The sequence below is a fragment of the Ceratotherium simum genome, chromosome 14 (assembly GCF_057802395.1).
Source record: "Ceratotherium simum simum isolate JZ-2026a chromosome 14, ASM5780239v1, whole genome shotgun sequence".
In the NCBI taxonomy this organism is placed as follows: domain Eukaryota; kingdom Metazoa; phylum Chordata; class Mammalia; order Perissodactyla; family Rhinocerotidae; genus Ceratotherium; species Ceratotherium simum.
The window spans coordinates 12703109-12727705 of record NC_141913.1 but is presented as its reverse complement, the minus strand read 5'-3'; the positions used below and the strand labels follow the sequence as shown (position 1 = coordinate 12727705).

Here is a 24597-nt window from a genome sequence, read left to right as displayed (position 1 = left end):
ATTTCTTCTTGATTCAGTTTTGCAAGGTTGTATGATTCTAAGAATTTATCCATTTCTTCTGTATTATCCAGTTTGTTGGCATATAGCTTGTCATAGTATTCTCTTATAATCTTTTGTATTTCTGAGGTGTCTGTTGTAATTTCTCCTCTTTCCTTTCTGATTTTATTTAATTGAATCTTCTCTCTTTCTTTCTTGGTGAATCTGGCTAAAGATTTGTCAATTTTATTTATCTTTTCAAAGAACAGCTCTTAGTTTCATTCACTTTTCTATTGTTTTTTTTTTTTTAGTCTCTATTTAATTTATTTCTGCTCTGATATTTATTATTCCTTCCTTCTACTAATTTTGGTCTTTGTTCTTTGGTTTACTATTCCTTTTGGTGCACTGTTAGATTGTTTGAGATTTTTCTTGTTTGTTGAGGTAGGCCTGTATTGCTATAAACTTCCCTCTTAGAACCACTTTTGCTGTATCTCATAAATTTTGGCATGTTGTATTTTCATTTTCACTTGTCTCCTGGTATTTTTTGATTTCTCCTTTGATTTCTTCATTGACCCAATTATTGTTCAGTAGCATTTTGTTTAATCTTCACATATTTATGGCTTTTCTTCCTGCAGTTGATTTCTAGGTATACCTTTGTGGTCAGAAAAGATGCTTGGTATTATTTCGATCTTAAGTTTGTTGAGACTTGTTTTGTGGCCTACTATGTGATCTATCTTGGAGAATGTTCCATGTGCATTTGAAAAGAATGTGTATTCTTTGGTTTTTGGATGGAATGTTCTGTATATATCTACTAGGTCCGTCTGTTCTAGTGAGTCATTTAAGGCCAATGTTTCCTTATTGATCTTCTGTTTGGATGATCTATCCATTGGTGTAAGTGGAGTGTTAAAGTCCCCTACTATTACTGTGTTGCTATCTATTTCTCCTTTTATGTCTGTTAATAATTACTTTATATATTTAGGTGCTCCTATGTTGGGTGCATAGATGTTTACAAGTGTTATATCCTCTTGTTGGATTATTCCCTTTATCATTATGTAGTGCCCTTCTTTGTCTCTTGTTACAGTTTTTGTTTTAAAGTCTAGTTTGTCTGGTATGAGTGTTGCTACCCAAGCTTTCTTTTCATTGCCCCTTGCATGGAGTATCTTTTTCCATCCCTTCACTTTCAGTTTGTGAGTGTCTTTAGGTCTAAAGTGTGTCTCTTGTATGCAGCATATATATGGGTCTTGTTTTTTTATCCAATTGGCCACCCTGTGTCTTTTGATTGGAGAATTTAGTCCATTGACATTTAAGGTAGCTATTGATAAGAAAGTACTTATTGCCATTTTGTTACCTTTTTTCTCAGTGTTTCAGTAGTTCTTCTCTGTTCCTTTCTTCTTCTCTTGCTCTCTTCCCTTGTGGTTTGATGGCTTTCTTTAGTATTATGTTTGGGTTCCTTTCTCTTAATTTTTTCTGTATTTATTATAGGTTTCTGGTTTGTGATTACCATGAGGTTCGTGTATAATAACCTATGTATATAGCAATCTATATTAACTTGATGGTCTCTTAAGTTTGACCTCTTGTTAAAAGCTCTACTCTTTTACTCCCCTCCTCCCACATTTTATGTTTTTGATATCATCTCTAACCTCTTTTTGTGTGTGTGTATATCCATTACCCTCTTATCATGCAAATAGATAGTTTTAGTACTTTTGTCTTTTGACCTTCATATTAGCTTCATAGGTGGTTGATCTGCTACCTTTACTGTATATTTGCCTTTACCAGTGATTTTATTTCTTTTCTTTTTGGATAATTATCTTATTCCTATTTGTGGTCTTCTCTTTTCCATTTAAATAAGTCCCTTTAACGTTTCGTGTAAGGCTAGTTTCTTGGTGATAAACTCCTTTAGTTTTTGCTTGTCTGGGAAACTCTTTCTCTCTCCTTCCATTCTGAATGATAACCTTGCCAGATAGAGTACTCTTGGCTGTAGGTTTTTCCTTTCAGCTCTTTAAAATATATCGCGCCACTCCCTTCTAGCCTTTAAGGTTTCTACTGAGAAGTCAACTGATAGCCTTATGGAGTTTCCCTTATATGTAACTTCTTGCCTTTCTCTTGTGGCTTTTAGGATTATCTCTTTATCTTCAATTCTTGACATTTTAATTATAATGTGTCTTGCATTGGGCCTCTTTGAATTTATCTTGTTTGGTGCTCTCTGTGCTTCCTGTACCTGGATACCTGTTTCCTTCCTTAGATTAGGAAAGTTTTCAGCTATTGTTTCTTCAAATGGATTCTCTGCCCCTTTGTCTCTCTCTTCTCCTTCTGGGACACCTATAACACGGATCTTAGTACGCTTGATGTTGTCCCAGAGGTCCTTTAGATTGTCCTTGTTCTTTTTCTTTCTTTTTCCTTTTTCTGTTCAGCGTGGGTGATTTCCTGTAGTCTTTCGTCCAGCTTGCTGATCCATTCTTCTGTATCATCTGCTCTGCTATTGAGTCCCTCTAGTGAATTTTTCATTTCCAGTATTGTATTCTTCATTTCTGATTGGTTCTTTTTTATATTTTCCAATTCATTGTTGAAGTTTTTACTGAGTTCATGCATTCTTCTCCCAAGATCAGTGAGGATTCGTATGAGTATTATTTTGTACTCTTTGTCAGGTAGACTGTTTATCTCTGTTTTGTTTAGTTCTTTTTTTGGGTTTTTGTCTTGTTCCCTTACTTGGAACATATTCCTTTATCTCCTCATTTTGCCTCTTTCTCAGTGCTTATATCTATGTATTAGGTAGGTCATCTACGTCTCCTGATCTTGGAGAGGTGGCCTTCTGTAAGAGATGCCTCATGAGGCCCAGCAGTGTGCTTCCCTCTCGTCACCAGTTCCAAATGTTCCAGGAGTGTCTCCTGTGTGGGCTACGTGTGTCCTTCTCTTTTGGCAGGGTTGCTCTTGCTGCAGGTTCTCAGGGAGGCTAGGCTGTTTCCCTGGCCAGCTGGTCATAATGGTCAGCTGCATGCGGCTACTATGGACCCTTTAGACACTTTATTGGGCATGGGGAGCCCCAGCACAGTTGGTTGCAAGGTCTGATGGCACATTCCTGTTGAAGTTTTTCTGTTAAGTGAGTAGGCCCCCAGTGTGGCTCATTGCTAGGCTCAGGGGCTTACAATTGCTGTAGGCCTCTGGCCTGGAAGGCTGTTGTCAGCTCTCTCAGGATTGCAGCTGAGTGTGGCTGGCTGGAGGCATCGAAGCGCCCAGTTGTTTCAGGCTTTGGGAGGTGGAGCTGACTTCCTATGTGGCTGTTTGAGAAGCACAAGTCTGCTGCAGCTGTCATTCCCCACTACCCGCAGGGCCACACAACCCATCAACACAGTCCTGCCCCATGCGCGCACCCCAACCCGCTGAAGCAGACCCAGTTGCCCCACTGCAGAGGCCCCACACTCCACCACTGCAGGCCCACTCCTCGCGCACGCCCTACCCCACAGAGGTGGACCTACTTGCCTGGCTGTGGAGGTTCCAGGCACCCCCACCTATGGAGGCCCACAAGTTGTTTGAGGGCTTGCTGTTGGGTGGGACCAGTCCCTAGGGCAGGCTGCCTGCCCTGGCTGAGCTGAATTAAATTGGTGCTCTAGTGGGTGGGGCAGACCCTTGTGCTAACAGGCCAGGGGAAGAACTCCAATGGTGTCTGCCAGCGTCTATGTCAGCAAGCCTGTATTAGGTCACAGTAATGGCTGCTGCCAATGTCTCAGTCCCTGGGGAGGTCTCACCTCTCATCAAGATGCACCCAGAGCCTATCAGGTGAGTCTCTTTTCACCAACGGACTGTGCACCTTTCTTTCTGGTGATTTTAGGTTGCTTTCTGATATGGGTGAATTTGTGCGTGGGTCCTTTAAGAGCAGGCTTTTTTTTCCCCATATGTCTGATAGCTTTTCTGGGGATGTTCCCCATTATAGTTAATAGCTAGCAAAGCCAGATATTATGACACTTGTTTTGGTTGTGGTGAGTCTAAAAGCTTTTTATTGTGGTACTGTTCTCCTGCTCAGATCCCCTGTTCCTCCAGGAAGACTTCATACCTTAAGATTGCTCCTGGCTGGCCGTGAAGCACTGTGTCTTGAAGTTGGCTTTTTTTCTCTCCAGAAAGGAATTTCTGCCTCTTACACCTCAGTCAGCACTGTCCCTTGTTGTGGGGGTTCTTTTTATCCTGTTTTCAGTTCTCTCTCAGGGGTAGATGTTCTGAGAGTAGTTGTAAATTTGTTGTTTCCATGGGAGGAGGTAAGTTCAGAGTCCACCTATGCTGCCATCTTGACACCATCCTCAGGGGTAATTATTTTCTGAAGTGTTTATGGGCTACCAATCTGTATCCCATTTCTCTAAGTTATTCACAAGTGTTTGCTAAAAGACATATCTTGGTAAGAATTGTTATTATGTAAAATGTGCTTTAATTTGGATTTCAATGAATTTCTTATGTTATCGTTAAAGTTTTCATGTCCTATTTTTTTCAGTGTTCCATAGTTTATTGCTGAAATATTTGTAGAAATTAATATTTTATAAAACTTTCTGCTATAAATGTCAAGACATTTCTGTTTAAAATTATACAACTGCTGTTGTTCAGGTAGTTATATACCAACCCTTACTAAATACCACCCTCTGTCCAAAGAGAGCAAAGAGTCCACTCATCTGATAGAAATGTAGAGCCCATAGGGATGAAATGAATATCTGGAGCTTGTCTCTACCTCAGTGAAACTTAGGAGATTTAATGTATTGATATACTTTATTTTTGCAGTATTCTTAGTATCCTACTTATAATTTCAATAGTTACTAGAGTTTTCTCTAAGTCCTTAATCTGTGACATAATGTTTTAGCACATACCCAAGATAAAGGGCCCAAAAAATGACATGAGAATATTTTAGAAGTTTTCTCTTGAATTTTTCAGTACGTCTTGATAAAGTGGAAGATATGATGATAGAGTGCTTGGTACTTGGGTCAACAATCTAATTCATTCATTAGTTCAACAAATATTTATTATATGCCTACTTATCAGGCAGTGTGCTGTGTCCTCAGGACATAGTGTAGAACAAGACAGACATAGTCCTTGGCCTATGGATTGCCAGATTTAGAGTATAGCATAGAAGCAAACTTCAAAAGTTATGTGTAAAGATAAAAGGCCAGGAGTCACGTGAGTTTGAGTGTGAGTGTTACCAAACCCAAACACAGGTTCATTTACCTGTTGCACAGGAAGGCCAGTAAAGGAAGAAAACCTGAAACACCAGGCTTGTGGCAAGGAAAGAGGTTTACTATTATCAAAAGGCAGCCACATAAGGAGATGGGAGTTAGAACTCTGATCCACCTCCTCGAAAGGAAAAAGATAGGGGTTTTTATATGGGGTTTTAGGTAAAGCATGTGGCCTTGCTGACTGGCACCTTCCCGTCAGCCTGCGTTTGGCCTTGAAGACTGAATCTTGACGTCTGGACCTTGAATTTCTGGGAAAGATGGCTCATTCATATACTAAGGTGGAATAGAAAGACCTGGTTAGTTTTTTTTTGTGTGTGTGTGTGGAAGATCAGCCCTGAGCTAACATCCAATGCCAATCCTCCTCTTTTTGCTGAGGAAGATTGGCTCTGGGCTAACATCTGTGCCCATCTTCCTCCACTTTATATGGGACGCTGCCACAGCATGGCTTGACAAGCGGTGTGTTGGTGTGCGCCTGGGATCCGAACCTGAGAACCCTGGGCCGCCGCAGCAGGGTGCGTGCACTTAACTGCTGCGCCATTGGGCCGGCCCTGACCTGGTTAGTTTTATATAACAGTTGATTATGCTGAATATGCATAGCTGCAGTTAGCAAAGCTTTTTTAAGGTTTTTTGCTCTGGGGAAGATTTTTTAACCTCTTAGTTCTTGGTTTCATGAGGACAAAGAGTATCACCTTGCTGCCATTTTGCTCTGCTTTCTCAGAAAGTCATCAGAATGTTGATTAATTCCATTCTGATATGGGCCTCACTCTTACCGGCAACTCAGTCCACTAGCAGCTGTAATTTGCTAAAGCGTAGCACTTTTTATTTATTTGTTTATTTATTTATTTATTTGTTACCAGTGTTCAATTCAGTGCCAAATCAGATCATTCCTCTGTAGGTTAGACATTTTTGCCTGGACTGCAATAACAAAGGCAACATTCCATACCTGACTCTGTCTCAGCACAGTAACCTGTGATGCCTTCCAGTTTGAACGGACACCTGTTAATCTCACTTTGCCTCTGAGCTCTGTCATCTTTCATGTTCCTGAAATGTCAGCCCCTTTAGGCCTTTCCAATGTGGCTATTTCAGCCTGGCTCTATGCTGCAACCCTTTCCTCTCAGACTATTCCCTCCACTGTCCTCTGTGCCAGCGTTTCCACTGTGCCTTTTGGATCTCCTACATGCTGGAATCCTCCAGATTAACAGGGCTGCCTATCATGGCAAAACATTCCAGTTTTAAAACTGAGCTCATTGGAGTTTTACATATTAATTATAATCAGTCACATGTAGGTTTACTGCTGTGGGAGTGAAGCTGAGTCCAAAATGTGCGAGTCCAAGAGGCAGAGACAAAAGTGATTTAATACAGATAAGGAGAACCTTGGGACCATCTCTTCCATGAGACCTGACACCCATGAAATAATTTTTCCTTTTCATGGGAAGCAGATGGGACGACTGGACTGTGACCATACCTGCTGTGTGTAAGTGAGGCAACTGTGGTCTTTGTACCCTTCCCAGAGATGGGCTATGTAATCAACATGAGAAAACATGGAAAGTCTGCTCATCTCCTGCTAAAAGCCCTTTTGTTTAGCAATCATGATCATTTGCTTTGTACATATTTCCTTTGGTAGCCCATGTAAAGTAAAAGAAAATTATAAGTGGATATACAAATGGAATCATAACTTCTTGCCTGAGTGAAATGATTAATGGGATGGGAACATTATCCTCTTCCTGCCTGTGCCTCCACCCTCTGCCCTGCCTGATAAGACTGTTGTCACACCCATGGAGGCTTAACTCTGTCAAGGTCAAGGACCATCCCTCTGTTACTCACCCAGGAAACTCATTGACAAGGGAATTTCACCATTTTTCAAACCCAGGAATGTTTACATGGTTGTAGAATCTCACCTTCAAGCAGAGGGTGGGAATTGTGCAGGGAGTACTACGAGGCCCTGCGTTTGGTAAGAAATAAAGAGAGAGTAAAATCTTTTGATGAGTTTTGTCTCTTATATAATTTCTTTTATATGAGGATTAAAATAACCAACACACAGTCTTGACCAGAGAAAGGAGCTATTCCTAATTTTGGAAAGCCCTGGGACACGTTGACATTTTCTTATGTATTCTTAGTGTGCCTTTTTTTTTGCTGTGAGGAAGATCAGCGCTGAGCTAACATCCACGCCAATCCTCCTCTTTTTCCTGAGGAAGACTGGCCATGGGCTAACATCTGTGCCCTTCTTCCTCCACTTTATATGGGATGCCGCCACAGCATGGCCTGACAAGCAGTGCGTCGGTGCACGCCCGGGATCCGAACCCGGGCCGCCAGCAGTGGAGCATGTGCACTTAACCATTACGCTATGGGGCCGGCCCCTTAGTGTGCCTTTTAATTTTAGTTATGGTATATTTTGACATAGAAATGTTTTAATTTTTATTTTGTCACAATACTTTTCTCCTTTAAACTTTTGCTTTTATGTTTAGAAACTCGGTGAAACACCTACTACTACAATTTAGGGGTCTTAGTAGAGCCGGGTACTCTGGCATACTATAACCTCCATTTTGCCTCAGAAAGTGCTTGTCACCTATAGCTGTTAGAGTTCTTGGTTGCAAACAACAGAAACCAACTTTGATTAACTTAAGCAGAAAAGGAATTTATTGCAAAGATATCTAGTAATGGGAAGGCTTGAGAACCAGGCTCAGAAAATGGGCAGGAACCAAGGGAAGCTGGCAGCTACAGCTAGGATCCCAGCCCAAGTGCAGCACGGGTCAGTTTGTTTAGGGAGCTGCCACTGGGTCACAACCTCCATCACTGCTACCATTGGACTCGCAGCCATCCATGTGCTCTAGTTTAATAATAAAATATATGTGGAAATTAATATTTTAGAATTAAAAAAATACCAACATGTTTTATGTTTACAATTATGCCAGCTGCTGTTTTTCAGATTGTCATACCTCTCCATTCCCCGCCACCTTCCCTCGCCCAAATTGTCAAAGTAGAACAGAGAAAAGAGTACATTCTCATGACAGAAAATGGTGCCTTTAGGCATGAAGTGAGTATTAGGAGTCCTTTCCTACCCTGCTGATGCTTAGGGGAGATCATCTGTTGGAATACTGAATGTTTACAGTATGCCTTATGTCCTACTTATCGTTTACACTGCTGTCTGTGCCTTGAAGAATTTCTCAAGTTGGCTGCACCCTTGTGTGACTGCTCAAGGTGGAGCATGGGATGTGGAGTTGGCTGAATCTAGGTCACATGAGAGGGCCTTCTTTGCAGGGGCTGGGGGAGGGAGAGTCTGCTCCTTCTTTGGCTTCTTTTCCTCTTTTCTCCCAAGACCAAGCCCTGCCTCCCACCTAGGGTTTGGGAAGGGGTGAGGTCAATAACCGTTTTTTCCTTATTACCACTTCAAAACCTTTGTTCCTCCTCTCATGTTGAACCTCCTTTGGGGCTCATGCCATCTGGGTAGAATACCCTTTACACCATTCTAGTTGGGGTTATTTACTAATGTGCCCCTCTTCCACACTTATTAAAAATGTCATATGGCTCACCATCCTCTTCATTGTTCCTAGTTCTGCCTTTGTCCTGAGTAGTGACTTTAATATATTTATGCAGTAATTATCTAACACCATGAGTTTACAATCACAGTTGATCTTACAGCTGAATTTACAGTATGAATTGACCTCCATTTTTATCGTATAAATAACTCTAGTTTAATATGTTAAACTGAATTTATAATCTGTTCCTTCCAAATTTGCCTCTATTCCTAAATTCTCTTAGTTAATAGCATTACTATCCTCCAAGTTTCCCAAGCCAGTAATCAGTGAGTCATCCTGAATCCTCTCCTTTTCTGAGTACACCATGACAATCTGGTTACTGTAGATACCACCTCTTTAAAGTCTTTTGAGTCCATTTCATGTTTCTATTTATCTTATCGTTGCCTTAGTACAAGTTTAGATTTCTTCTCATGTGGATAATTGCGATATCCTTCTAACTGGTTTCTGTTTTTAAAATGCATTCTCTTCAGTCTATCCCCATATGCCGAAGTAATCTTCCTAAGACAAATCTGATCATCTCATTCCTCTGCTGAAATCCTTTTGTGGCCCTCTTATGTCTCAGAATAAAAATCAAATTTATCTCTTTAAGATAAAAGTCTGTCCTTGATAAGACCTTTGACAATTTCTATAACTTAACAACTGTACCTCCTGTAAAGTATATTTTGCTCCAGACAAACATAAAATTCTCCAGATTGGTCTTTTACTCTCTCTACTTCTTTCCCATGTTCATTCCTATTAATGTTTTAAAACTCAATTTGATTGTCGAGTGATATACTTGTAGATAGATAATATTTTGAAATTTTTAGAATGGGCTTGTGATCCAGTTCAGGGCACTCAGAGTCGTTTTCTGGGACTTTTCTTCTGGAGGAAGGGAAAGACCATCTTTTGCCTTTCAGGTCAGGATGCTGCAAAGATGTGAGCCTGGGGGTATCACTTGGAGGATACTCATTGACAGAATGAGACCAACATCTAGACAGAGGCAGAGCTAAGAACAGGAGCAAGGGGGAGTGTGAGAGAGAGAGAAAGCAAGTCTTGGTGACATTGTTTGGGCCCTGGATCTAGTGTGCTTAATGTTAGATCTATTAGGGTCTTTTCCAGTCATCAGCTGATAAATCCACTTCCCCTTTTTCTTTCACTTAGATTGATTTAGCTTTTTTTTTTTTTTTGTGAGGAAGATCAGCCCTGAGCTAACATCCATGCTAATCCTCCTCTTTTTGCTGAGGAAGACTGGCTCTGAGCTAACATCTATTGCCAATCCTCCTCCTTTTTCTTTTTCCCCAAAGCCCCAGTAGATAGTTGTATGTCATAGGTGCACATCCTTCTAGTTGCTGTATGTGGGACGCGGCCTCAGCATGGCCGGAGAAGCGGTGCGTCCGTGCGCGCCCGGGATCCAAACCCGGGCCGCCAGTAGTAGAGTGCGCGCACTTAACCGCTAAGCCACGGGGCCGCCCCAGATTGATTTAGCTTTTATCACTTCAGACCGAAGAGTCCGTGGAGATGCAAGAGAATTAAAGAGTTAACATTATTTATAAACTTAGTTTTTACACTTTTGGCTCTAGCTACACATAGTATAATTTTGACAGATGGTTTTCATGGGAAACCTACAGGTTTGTGTGTGTGGAAGTGTTGATTTTTGTTTAAGTCTGCATAAAGCAGGCTGTACTGAAAGGGTAGTTCAAACTTTGCTTGATTTAGCACTGGAAGTAGACAGAGGGAAAATGTAAGAATTTTTTTTAGAAAGCTTATTTGTAATCCTGTATCATTTAACCTAATGATTCTCAACTCTAGCTGTACATTACAGTCATCTGAGGAACATTTAAAACTGCAGATGCCTAGGACCCTCCCAGACAAAGTAAATCAGAATCTCTGGGGCTGGGACCCGAGCATTGGTATTTTTTAAAAGCTTCTCAGGTTTCAGCTTTCAGTGAGGGTTGAGAAACGTTGATCTAACCTAATATTTTTCTCTGTTCCTTGAGGAATTCGGTTTACTTACACATGGCTTTTTGTTGATCTCTTTTCCTCATTGTAATTTTCCCTGTAATGAGTATAACATTAGAAATGAGGTTGCTGGCTTTTGTGCTGTTTTCTAGTTTGGGATTTCTGCAAGACTGGCCAGGGACATACGATTAGGCACTGCTCACCTTTAATTTTGAATTTAATAATGTGGATATAAACTCAAATCTCTATAAGTTAAGTTACTCTAAGTTGTCTAGCTTAGATATATTTTCTCAGACTTATTTTGATCAGAGCTTTCTTTAAGGAAGTGACACTAGAAGCAAGTAAGAAGATAACTTTCAATAGTCAAATTGATGCAAAAGGAAACCATTAGAACGATATATTAAAATAAACACAACTTATGTTATTAGGAGTTTAATATATAGAACAAAAATATTCCTTATAATCAGATGTACATTTTGGCCTATTTATCCTAAGAGCTCACCAGTATTCCCATGCTAAAAGCAGTTGCTGTCCAAGATTAAAAATATATTTAGTTTTTCTTTTTTTTCTCCTTTTTTATGAGGAAGATTGGTCCTGGGCTAACATCCATGCCCATCTTCCCCTACTTTATATGAGACACTGCCACAGCATGGCTAGATAAGCGGTGTGTCGGTTCGTGCCCAGGATCTGAACCCGCGAACCCCGGGCTGCTGAAGCAGAGCATATGAATTTAGCTGCTACACCACTAGGCCAGCCCATATATTTAGTTTTTGATGATGTATCTGATTAAAGGCAGAGATATTTTTCTTAATTCCAAGTTTATATCTGCCATTTGCCTTTAGGTGTTATATATGCACACATTCACATACATACATGTATTTGTTTGACTTTAATTGTAATAACATTTAAATAAATTCACAGAAAATAATAGCAAGAAAACAATGTTAGAGAAATGTAGGAATTAATTAAATTTTCTTAATTAGTTAATCATATAAGAATTTAACAGAATGGCTTCTTGGTGCCACCATTGCCCAAAGGACTGAGAGGGGGTACAGTCCTGATCATCTGGAATTTGCAATCTATTTGGAGAGATAAGACAAAGCAGAAAAATTAGAAATAAACTTGCAAGGGAGCATGTGATTCAATGCTGGTGTGAATAGCAATGCAAGTAAGTACTGCATCTGAGATAAGGGAGATAAACACAAAATAAGCTTCCTAACAAATGTGAAATAAGAAAGACCTCTCTCTTTTAATTTTTTTGTGAGAAAGATTGTCCCTGAGCTAACATCTGTTGCCAATCTTCCTCTTTTTGCTTGAGGAAGATTGTCCCTGAGCTAAAATCTGTGCCAGTCTTCTTCTGCTTTGTATGTGGGTCACCGCCACAGCATGGCTTGATGAGCAGTGTGTAGGTCTGCACGCAGGATCTGAACCCACGAAGCCCAGGCTGCTGAAGTGGAGTGCGTGAACTTAACCACTGTGCTGCTGGGCCAGCTCCAAGAAAGACTTTTCGATCCTTCTCTGTATATTTCAATACCCTGTGTGGGATTTTAGTTTCATATTTTTGACCAGATCTGAATTAGAAGTAAGTTCTCTGTGTGGCCAACTTTTTGTTTTCACAAACTATCCTTTATAGAGCATTATTGAGAAAATTCTATATTGGGTGGGGGTGTGAACTGATAGACTTTCAGAACATTTCCAAAATTTAACATGCATAAGTTGTAATTTAAAAAATTTGGATTGGATTTTGTTTATTCTGATTTCCTACCCTCAAAGTAGAAGGTAGTGTGAGTTTAGTCGAGGTATGTTGGCTTCTGGTACGCAGGACTGGTAGTGAGTAACAGGGCTCAGATCCAGAGAGTCTCCGGGGAATATCAAATTCTTTCAACCTGTGGGCTCTCATGAGCTTATTGACAAGTAGACCGATACTTTGGGCTTCTCTAGGAATTTCCAGCCACCCTTCCTAATTTGTCTTACCTCTGCTTGGGTATGATAACAACCTGAGGTGGCTAAATCACTTGTGAGATATTCCAAGTAATGAATGATTAACTTTTCCCACACATTCGAGTGCTTCTACAAAGATGGTACAGTCACACGTTACAGTTCTGAAGTTGAAGAGAGGGATGAAATGTGGTGAAAAATTGCACGTCTAACATCCTAGGTTTTTTGTACTTCTTGGGGATGTATCTTAAATGGAGACATCATTTGTCATATGTGTCTTGGTGGAAAAAGATAGAAAACAATTGCTCAAGTATAAAGACAGAGCTATTTTTCTCTGATCTCATCTTTCTTTATTGGGACAGAAAGTTTTTTTTTGTCTGGGTCTCAAAAGCACTTTTTGGTGGCTGGTCAAAATTGCTTTCCTTTCAGCCTCTTGAATGCCAACTCAATTAGACCCTCTCTCCTCAGGGCACCTAACCCTTATTATAAAAAATCACCTAAGATACCCTCCATGTTTAACACCACCACCCAATTCTAATAACTTCTTACTTTTGTTTTTCTCCTGAAGTTTCTAGCTTTCTTTACAGATTTTCCTCTTTATTTTCATTTTCTGTGGCTTTTTATTTTGGCTCCTCATCTGAGAATCAACCTGGTCCATTGTCTCAAATAAATATTAGTGTATCTACCAACTAATTACATTTCAATCCGTGTAGCCTCAAGTAGCTTGGGATTTATCGAATCTCTTTTGATTTGGGGAAAGGATTTTTAAAATGTTTTCATTGCAATTATTTAGTGATTCAATATTCGTAGAAACTTAAACTTCAGAGGAGAAAATAGCCTCAACATAAGTCTCATTAAGCTTCATGTTACCCTAGTGAAGCAGGGAGAATAAGTAAGCAGGGAGTCTGCAATCACTTCCTCTGGAGCCTGATTAAAAACAAAGTTTTAAAATGTTAAACTGGTGCTAATCTGCATGACTGCTTCAGGTTTCATATGAGAAAGAATTGTGGCTGCTAATATTATCACTAAAATATGTGAATCTATTTCCATAATCAGAGCCCTTTGGGATGGCACATGGATTTAAGGGTTTGGTGCTTCACGTGTTTTCCAGTACATTGATTAATACTGTTCTCTCAAGTGGAACCCATCAGGGGTAACCTACCAGAAGACTATTTTCTATAAATTTCAGCTGAACTAATATCTGCGAAATCTTAAGACTAAAGAAGAGTTGAAGAACATACCACAATTAAACTTGCCTCATGAAGTGAAGAATGGGGCAAAGGATAATGAACATATTGAAATGATTCCACATGTTTTATGCATGACACATTTGTAATTAAAACAGATCCTGAAGGTAAGTTTGTGTATACTAATATAATGATTTGGAAAAAGCAGAATGTGTTATTAAATATCTACAGGGCATATTTCCCAAGCAGAGAATATGAAAATTTGGCTCGTTTTGCTTCCTTAAGAGTTGTTTATCAGAAACTGGAGATTGAGTGCAAAGCAAACCACGTGTTAGGAAATTTGTTTATATTGATCAAATATATGCATATTATATAAATCTATCAGTTCATTCTCAATATATAATTTTCTAAACAATGTTTTATAAACAACTTTAATGTCAATTACTTAACTAAACATTAACATTTGTCAAAATGCCCCATTCTTACAGGATTCTTTGAGACCTTTAACAATTCAACAGTTATTGTCCACAGCAGCTCAAGGTTGCACGGCTATTGCAGCCGGGGCCATCTTAGGATTTAATAATAATAATAATTTACATTTGCAAAATATATCAACCCCATCGTAGTTTATAAAATGTTATTGCAGTCTTTTTTATCATTTCATCCTCAAAATAATCTTATGAGGTAGGAATAAATATTATTACTATTTTACAAATGAGGAAAATGAAGACAAATGACATGCTCCAAAGTCTTTCGTTTTTAGCTTGTAAGTGAGCGCTAGTTACCAATAATCTATTAGATGAGTTATTAAAGTTGATTAAAATTTGGTTTTCATAAAGGAAAATTAACAGGTAACTAGAGGGCTCTAATTCAGTATATTTGTGGCTAAAGAGTCTGGCTACCATGTAGTTCTTGGAGTTTACAAAACTCCTCTTGCACTTGTTCCCATATTGTTAGTTGCAATTCCCACAATATCAAGGAGAAGCACTTATCCCTATATCATCCTGTTTTCTTGAGTATGGTATTTAGTTGGTGCTCCTTTGCTTTGTAATTATAAATTACTGTTAGTGTATTGTGAGTTGCTTGGTCAACCTTACAGTGTAGAGTGTTGCATATTTGCAACAACTGTATTCTTGGCCCTTACTTTTCATCATATGTAGACTTCAAGATAAATTATTACCTTAAGGTAATAATATATATTAGTATATGCAAATTTTCCTTAAGGTAAAGATGTATTATTATATACATATATGTATTATATATGCATAGTATATATATATATAGTCGTATATGCCAACCACTAAATTGCATATGCACCACTCAGTTGTGTGTGCACAGATATAAACCAGCATACTTCTATTTTGAATGAAGCAGATGTACACTATAGTGAGAATGGGTGAGATGGTCTTCGGCATTCCTTAAGTAGGCTGCGTTAAAAAGTGAGAACCATCTGTCTTCAGTAGTCCTGAGTTGGAGAATGCCAGGTACCTGCTTGCTTGGCATGTGGTTACAGGGGCTCTGCATGCATACCTCCAATTTCCATGAAGACCATGTCAATGTCGTGTGTTTGTAAAAAGAAAGCGAGACTGTTTGTGTAGAATCTGGGCTTTTGCTGTATGATTATGAAGAAATGAATCACGATTGTGTTGGCCAGAGCCACCATTAAGCTTTATATGTGAAATACATAAGAGTACTATTCTATTTTTTTTTCCCTGAAGCTATGATTTCTTACGCATGCCTAAAACTCTATACTTAGAACGGACTTTAGAGATTTGCCACTCTAACTTACTTGTTTTTTGAAGAGAAAAATGAGCTACAGAGAAGGAGGGGATTTAAGACCACAGAGGCTGAGATAGAACCAGTGATCAGAGCTCCTGATGCTCAGCATAGAGTGTCTTTTTTTTTGAATCTAAATTTTGTTTTTATACAGGAAATAACATCCACGTGATTCGAAAATTACAAAAGGGCTTATAATGAAAATCTCCCTTCCATTCCATTCCTCAGCCATTCAATTCCTCTCTTTGGAAGCAAAAAATGCTATCAGTTTTGTAAATATACTCCTAGAAGTATTTTATGCATATGCAAATAAATATATATGTAGATATTCCCCTCCTCTCTTTTCATACAAATGGTAGCATACTCGTCACATGATTTTTTTAAAAGCTCAACATTTGAAGTCATTCCTAATTGTTACAAAAAGAGAATCTTCATTAATTTTTATGGCTGCAGAATATTTCATTGAGTAGATATATTGTAGTTTATTTAACCAGTTATCTATTAATGGACATATAGATTGTTTCCAATCTTTACTGTATCAAACCAATGCTGCAGTAAAATATCCATTGGTCATTTTGTGCATGTTTGAATATATCTATAGGATAAATTCCTAGAAAAGGAATTTTCTGTGTTTAAGAGTACATTACCTGATATATTCTGCAAAAATCACACTTCATAAGGGTTGAATCAATTTACATTCCCACCAGCAATTTATGATATTGCCTATTTCCCCATACACTTACCAACAGAGTGTGTGATTAAACTTTTTCTTCATTGTCTATCTAATAGTTGAAAAGTTGTGGCTGAGTCTTGTTTTAATTTGCACTTCTCTTCGTTTGAGTGAAGTTGTACATTACTTCATATATTCCAGAGACATTCTGTCTTTCCTTTTCTGTAAACTGACTGTTCATATATTTGGCCATTTTCCTACTTGTTTGTTGCTCTTTTCCTTATCAGTTTTTGGAATTCTTTCTAAATTGGTGGACTGAATGCGTGTCTGTGATTTTTCTTCTCAGTTAATCCTATTATGTACCCAGTGCTAGATGAGGACACGATGTGATGATTACTTTTGAGAGAGATAGCAGACACTTAGTTTTGAAGATTTAAATATGTTGAAGTTAAGAATCTTTTTCCTTGGCTACATCTTATAGAGTTGAGGAATCATTAAAAGGAAATCTGTATAACAGCACACTATTGTAAGGGCCTATTTCTGGTTGGTTTATTCATTGGAACTGCTGTGGGTCCACGTCGGGAGAAGCCTTTTGTTGTGCTATAGTGAATGGAGACAAATGAGTGCTGAAAATTTGCAGCTACCTGGGAAAATAAACTCCTTTCTTCTAGGAAACTGCTAATTTCTTAAAGAACTGCATTTGCATTTAGTTTTGGGAATTCTTATTTTTTAATTAAAAACTGTGATTTGGCTTGGGCTTTTTTCTCTATGTCCTTGTCTATCTGAAACAGTGAGCTCCTCTTTGTTAACCCTAGACACTCTTCATTTGTTAGGAATGTGAAGTGGGCATCACTCTCCCTACTTGACAGGTGAGGAAACTGAAACTGAGGCTTGGAGAGGTTAAATAAAATAAAAACTGAAAAATGTGTCATTCTGTGATGCAGAGATCTGAGTGGATTAGATTTTAGCTAAAAATAGTTCTTTATTTGAAAATAAGCTAGATAAATTTAGCTTTTTAACTAACTCTTCAAGCCCTCTGTGGTTACGGATTCAGTGGTAAACTGATATCATGAGAGCAACAAGATTTTGTGATGATACCTTAGAAACAAGAAATAATAAAAGCATATACAAGGCAGAAATTAAATTTGGTATTACAATATTATCTGAAATATACTACATTGAGACAAAAGATCAGTTATCATCATTGTTTAAGAGGTATTGATGAAAAAATTATTCAAACTATTATCCACAAATGCTGCAAGGTATGAATGAGGAGGAGGGCAAAAAGAAGCCCAGGAGTAAATAAATTTGGCATTAAATAAATGATTCTAAAATTTGATGAATTATGTTACTGAAGTAGTACATCTGCTTATAGTTAATAAGGCATATTAGCTATAGTTAATAGTTTCTATAAGTAAAAGCACAGAACTTCTTTAAGTAAAATTAGTTAAGCAGTTAACGATTAAGTTGTCAAAGAGAGAAGGAAAGAGTTTCTCTTGGTGATAACTGGTTGAACATCACCCAGGACTGCATCAGTGGCATCAGTGCATCAATGGTATCAATACATTAATGACACCAGTGCATCAGTGGTGCATTCACCCCATCAATGGAGCAACCACATCAGGAAGGAAAGTCCTAAGTTAATTTATATAAAGTAAATTTTATTCACATTAAGGAATACTAAGCATTTTAAATCCTTGCATAAATGGCCATAGGAAACATATTTCATTCCCTTAAAGAGTATATCTTGCTTTCTTGCTTCTAGGCCTTTGAACATATAGTTTCTCTGCCTTAAATCTTCTCTATTGCTGACTTTCTCCTGTGTTTGGCCAACCCCTAGTCCTCATTTTACAGGTCTCAGCTTAATTGCCCATTTTTCCTGGAAGCTTCCCTGACCCCTCAAGTATGGCTTAAGTGCTCCTCGTAGGCACTGCTAAAGCAGATTGGACTTCCCCCATCGTGACACATGATTGCTTTGTATTCTAATTGCCTGTTACTTTTCTGTTTTCCTGACTATAAATTCCTGAAGGCTGGGATCCATTTCTCTTTTATATATTATTTTATCCCCAGGCACATAGTAGTCTTCAAGAAATATTTATTGAATGAGCAAATGTATGAATTCGTTCATTTCAGTTACGGTTACTCTAAATAGTGTGTTATGATTTTGGTGAAAAAAAGAAACTGTGGGGGGCTGGCCCCGTGGCGTAGCAGTTAAGTGTATGCGCTCTGCTGCTGGAGGCCCGGGTTTGGATCCCGGGCGCGCACTGACGCACCGCTTGTCAGGCCATGCTGTGGCGGTGTCCCATATAAAGTGGAGGAAGATGGGCACGGATGTTAGCCCAGGGCCAGTCTTCCTCCTTCCTCAGCAAAAAAAGAGGAGGATAGGCATGGATGTTAGGTCAGGGCTGATTTTCCTCACCAAAAAAAAAAAAAAAAAAAAAGAAACTGTGGTTTAAGTTATAGATATAATAATTTTTTAAAGTTTATATAAATATTTTTTAATGAAGATGCTATGCATCTTTATATCCTGCAATGAATTATCTTATATACTAATGGGTTGGTAAGTACACTGTGAAAAATCAAACTAATATTTATGCTATTTATAATATTTATAGATAATGATTTACTAGTGTATTGATAGCTCATGTATTCAGTGGTTTCTAGAATATACTCTTCTATTATGTTGGCTACTTACAGTATTCTACTTTTCTAATAAAATATCAAGATGTTGTATTGCAGGGGCCGGCCTGGTGGCATAGCGGTTAAGTTTGCGCGCTCCGCTTTGGTGGCCTGGGGTTCGCAGGTTCGAATCCCGGGTGTGGACCTACACAGCGCTTGTCAAGCCATGCTGTGGTGCTGTGCCATATAAAGAGGAGGATTGACAATGGATGTGAGCTCAGGGCTGATCTTCCCCACACACACACACAAAATGTTGTATTGCAGATTTGATGATGAAACCTGAGATATGTTTTGGTATCTATGGTATCAGTAGCGTAATACTCAGTAGTATAGAAAAATCCAACACTGATGCTGGTACAGTATCAGTCTGGAGACTGTTGGATTATTGGACTTTTACTGACATTTGCCTTAGGCTGGGTGTTTAGTAGGTGGCAGAATCCAGATTGGAGGAGGGTCAACCAATCTAGTTAGCCAAGGTTGTTTTACTGTTTTATACAATTTTCCTGTTATAATATGGCTCCTTAGAGAGGTTATTGAATAACTGTACTGGGGCCAGCCTGGTGGCACAAGCGGTTATGTGTGTGCGCTCCACTGTGGCGGCCTGGGGTTCGCCGGTTTGGATCCTGGGCGCGCACCGATGCACTGCTTGGCAAGCCATACTGTGGCGGTGTCCCATAAAAAGTGGAGGAAGATGGGCACGGATGTTAGCCCAGGGCCAGTCTTCCTCAGCAAAAAAAGAGGAGGATTGGCAGATCCTGGCACAGGGCTGATCTCCTCACACACACAAAAAAAGAATAACAGTACTGATGAATAAAAGATATGAAAGAAAGAATACTATTTTGGGGGAACAAAGTACAATACTGCAACATATGATATAAAGCAAGTAAAATATATACATTTTTTATAGTTATCAGAATGTGGTTCTTAGCTAGCCAAGAATCCAGTTGTCCTGTATTCTTTTAAAGTGGTGTCTTGAGAGTACTTTACTTCCTTTAAATTAGATGATTGTATTATTGGTATTGAATTTTGCTCTTCTTCCTCTTTCAGAGCCTGAGTCATGATCATGTTTTCTCTTCCAGTGAAATTATTACAGGATCAAGGCCAAATGAATGTCAGGAAAAACAGGACTTCAATAAATAAAATCTCTAGAATTTTGTGTCAAGAAGTAACCACATGGGTTTTAAAGAAAATATGAATATATGGTGTTGAGGCAAAGAAGGGTGGATGGTTGGGGAAAGGGGTGAACTGAAAAGATGGAAGGGTGGAATGAGCATTAAGTTCCCTTTTTGTTTGCTTCTTCTGGACTATGGTCAGAATTTGATTGTCACTTCTCTTTTCTGGTCACTGACTCTTTCAACTCAGAAGAGGAGAGGGAGACCTTTGATGAGACCCAGGTCTTTACAGAGTGCTTTACCAAAAGTGTGCCTTTGTCTAAGCCTGAGAGCAGAGTCTGAGACAAGAACTTGTGTGCAGGTAAGGGAAAGAGAGAAAGCTGATTCATGGGTTCATCATCAGGCTGTTTACCACTGTAGACAGCTAAAGCTGGATCCTACTGGACTCTCTGAGGAGCCATGTAGAATGCACCTCTGAATTGTCCATGTGAGTGACAGAGGCGGGTGGCATTTATTCACTGGCTCCCATCCTCCCTTGCTCCAGGGTTGCCCCATGGGTTGTAATTCACTCAGGCTTCCAGTTTGCACATGTGTGAATGCCACAGTGTCAGAGAAGCTCTGGGGCAGAAAGGGAGAGATGACTCGTACAGTGGAGAAGAGGAGCAGCAAGGCATGCAACATGTGCAACTACACAGGTTAAACTAGCCTGTGCTTGGTTTAATTCACTCATGTCATGGTCTTGAGATTCTTAATTTTTGAATAAGAGGCCTTTCATTTGCATTTTGCACCAGGCTCTCCAAATTATGTAACTCTCTTTGGCTGTCAGATTATTTTGCATGAAGCTAGTATACTGCATGAAGCTGCACAATGGCTGGAGTAAAAAAGTTGTTCCAAGAGAATGTGGAGTAAGGCACAGTAGGTGTCTGATATACTCATTTAATGTTTATAATATCCTATGAGTTAGGTGCTGTCATCCCATTTTAAAGATGAAGAAACACATTCAGGTAAGGCAGTTAATGTGATAGTTAATTTATAGGGCTAGTGGTAAATGATGGAGCTATGACACAGGTCTGTCTGAATTGAAAGTCCTAATTCTTTCTACTACATCTACGTCTTTGTGCTTGAGAATGATGAAGAAAAGCTCATGATAATCATCGCACCAACTTTTATTTTTTTCTGCTTTGTGTCTTCTGGACAGACTGTAAAACTCAGAGGTATGTGCACTGTCAGCCACAGGGAATGCTCTTGCCATATTCTAACACACTGGAAGCTATGTGGCCAGCAGGGTAGACCTGGGACCCCTGGCAACATCTCAAAATTTTGTTCCTCCTTTTTTAGATGAGTGAAATGAGAAGCCATAGAAGTTAGCAAGAGGTGCCATAGCGAAAGAGGCATCTGTTACATTATTTTAAATTAAAATAAAAATTTTCAGTTTTTAGGTGAGAAAACTTGTAATTCCTATCTAGTCTCTCAATGGCAAAAAAGAAAGTTGTAACATGACGTACCCAATTTGTTGGCCCAGGTTCAAATGATTGGCTGATTCCAAATCCACATTCAGTGAGAGCTACATGTCTCCACCTGGCCTCTCTCTTAGTCATTGTGACCGGCTCTCAGGCCTCTCCCCACTGGGACAGTGTCATGGGTGGAGTGTTGACAATCATGGGAAAGTTATTCCTATTTAGCACTCACCATTCAAAATTTAAAGCAGAAATCTTTTTTCTTATTTTTAAGTTTCCCTCTGAAAACCTCACCCAAGTCATCTGAGTGTGTCCAGCTTCACTGAAAATGGGGATAATGACAAGAAGATTATGCTTGAGGGGACCATAGGTCTGGTTTGCCTGTGACAGCCCTGGTTTATATCTGTTGACACTGCATAATTATTAGTAGCACCCCTTTTTAGTCTCAAAGGGCCCAAGTTGGAGTCGTAAATTATATAGTTGCCCTAATTATACTACAACTTCAGGCAGCAGATAACGTATCAAATTAAATATTTGGCTTCCCTGTTCTTGAAAAAGCCTGATAGGAGTGTGGCTCCAGTTCCCCAGGATGTGCATAGGACTCTCCCTTTCTCCTCCTGTCTTTTCCTCTTTTCTCTTACTTCTCTGTCCCTGATTCCTGTTCCTTGTAGGTATAGATGAGTTGAGCTTTCTGCAGCCTCTGCCTCCAAACTCAGCCTTGGATGTCCGCTGTGTGAAGACCCTTATGGGCTATGCTAAGCAATGGGCTGTCAGTTTTGGGCCCACCTATCCATCCTTCTCCATGTGGCCCTTCAGGAGGAACAGAGCAAAATGGAGATTTATTCCTTCATCCCATCCCCATTCAGGACACAGAAAGAGACACAGCATTTTGGTTTTCAAAAATCATTTTTTTTTCTCTGTTACAGTAGCAGATTGTGATACTATATATTCATTATGAGAGGAAGATATGCCAAGAATAACATACTGTCAACTGTGTGATAAAAGGAAATACTGAGATCTTTATTTCAAATACAAAATTCAATAAAACAACATTAAATTATCCCATGAGCTCATACACAAGAACTTAAGACTGGCTTTATCTATGCATAAAAAGTAGAAAACATTAATCTCCTTGGTTCTAAGTTTCAGATACCTAACTTGCACAAACTTTAACAAAAAGAGGGAATTAATTGGTTCATGTAACCAACTATGAAAAGGATAGGGGAGAGCTATATCAAGGATGACTGGACCAAGATAATCAGTTTTCAAAGTGCTTTCTCCATCTTTTGGTTTTGATTCCCTCTGTTTACTTCATTTTCTCCTACTTCACCTGAGCTTTTCCCATCTATCAGGGCGTATAGTCTTAGTTAACTCTGGGCTTGGAGTCTTATAGCATCTCAACTCAAGATGAAGGAGAATCTTCTATCCTGGATTCAGTTAGAAAATTCCAGGTGAGAATGGAAACCTGGCATAGGCCATATGCCCATTCCCTTAGACTGGTCACTGGGGCCAGGTAAAATGGTTGATCCAGCACAAGTCATGTGCTCCCGGGGCTGAGAAGGGCAGAGTTGTTGACACAGTAGCAGTGCCGCACAGGCATGTGGAGCCTGCACTGATGACCTGTCAAGGGGTCAGTAAGGCTGGCTGTGTGTGAGGCACAAAACAGATGGAGAGAGCCAAAGACCTCTCAGACCACATTTCTGACACGGATCCCTGCTTTCATCTGAAGCCTTTGGAAGACTTTCTTACGGAAGAAATTCAATTCCCTTGCCATTTCTACTATGTAAGGACACAGTGAGAAGGCACTGCTATGAATCAGGAAGAGGGCCCTCACCAAAGGACCATGCTGGTGCCTTGGTCTCGGACTTCCAGCCTCCAGAACTCTGAGAAATAAATTTTTGTTGTTCATAAGCCACCCAGTCTGTGATATTTTGTTATAGAAGCCTGAACGACTAAGATAATAACCTTTGAGGGTATTGCTCTCAAAATGACTAAACACAAATTCTTTAGCACTCTTTGGAGGAAAGATTCTTACAGGAGGGGCAGTGACATCAGAGATTCCTGCCCATGTCACTAAGTTTTGGTCATCTTCCTGGTGTTTCTTTTAGATATCCAATCCTAAAGTCATAGCTGAGGGAACTCAATAGAGTCAGTAAAATGTCCCCTAAGAAAGCAAAAAGTCTAGCTTTGAAGACAGTACAGAAGAATTGGAAGCAGAGTTGTGTCTGGAACCACTCAGGCTTATGACAAACATGTTCATGAATAAAAATCCATGTTGTTCAACTTATAAACATTTTTTTTTGTTGTGAGGAAGACTGGCCCTGAGCAAACATCTGTTGCCAGTCCTCCTCTTTTTGCTGAGGAAGATTTGCCCTGAGCTAAACACCTGTGCCCATCTTCCTCCATTTTGTATGTGGGATGCCTCCACAGCATGGCTTGCTGAGTGGTACATCGGTCTGCTCCTGGGATTCAAACTTGTGAACCCCAGACCGCCGAAGCAGAGCACGCAAACTTAACCACTACACCCTGGGCCGGCCCTAAACATTTTTTTTTGGCATTTACAGGAGTGTCCTAATGAGGAAGTGGGTAGGAGATTATATTCAAGGAAAGCTGCTTAAAGCTGCACCTTCAACAAAATTTAGAAAAAAGTTGAGTGGTGTGGCATTAAAAAGTGATCCTTACCTTTATTGTTATTCAAAGCAGATGTGAATTAAATTTTGATTTCTGGAATTGTAGTGTTATATGGTCAACATAACTGGAGAATGGACTACATTTCGATGTCTTTTTAGTAACAAGGTGTGTATGTGAGTGAGTGAGTGAGTGATGGGAAAAAGCAAGAAAGACTTGGAGAAGAGAAGTAAACAAATCTTTTCATGACTGATAGAAAGCTAGAAATAAAAACTTTCCCTCGCTTATGCATATAGTGGAACACGTTTATTTTTGAAGGGAAGAATCCAAAGACTTTCTGAAAATGTAATTTTTTATTTAGAGAAAAAAAGTAGTCCTTATATTTTCCTCCGCTGTTAAAAAATATTTTGCAATAAAAGCATTGCTTCCAAACACGTTTTCTTTTGAAGATGTTCTTTCTATTTTGAAATCTAAGTCTTTAAAGCTTTTCTGG

General features: G+C 39.3%; 1 protein-coding gene across 4 annotated transcripts in view; it reads left to right on the top strand.

Annotated features, from left to right (window-relative positions):
- Nucleotides 1–24597, top strand: part of METTL4 (methyltransferase 4, N6-adenosine) — a 131405-nt gene that overhangs the window by 76400 nt on the left and 30408 nt on the right. Inside the window, exon 10 of one of the 4 annotated variants that reach the window (XM_087439042.1) lies at nucleotides 19987–20122. The exons of 2 other annotated variants lie outside the window; for them this stretch is intronic. In XM_087439042.1, coding sequence (XP_087295168.1) covers nucleotides 19987–20102 — 116 coding nt within the window. In that variant the 3' untranslated portion in view covers nucleotides 20103–20122. Of the gene's footprint in view, nucleotides 1–19986; nucleotides 20123–24597 lie in introns of those variants that run through there. One more of the 4 variants, XM_087439046.1, reaches the window with a different exon arrangement.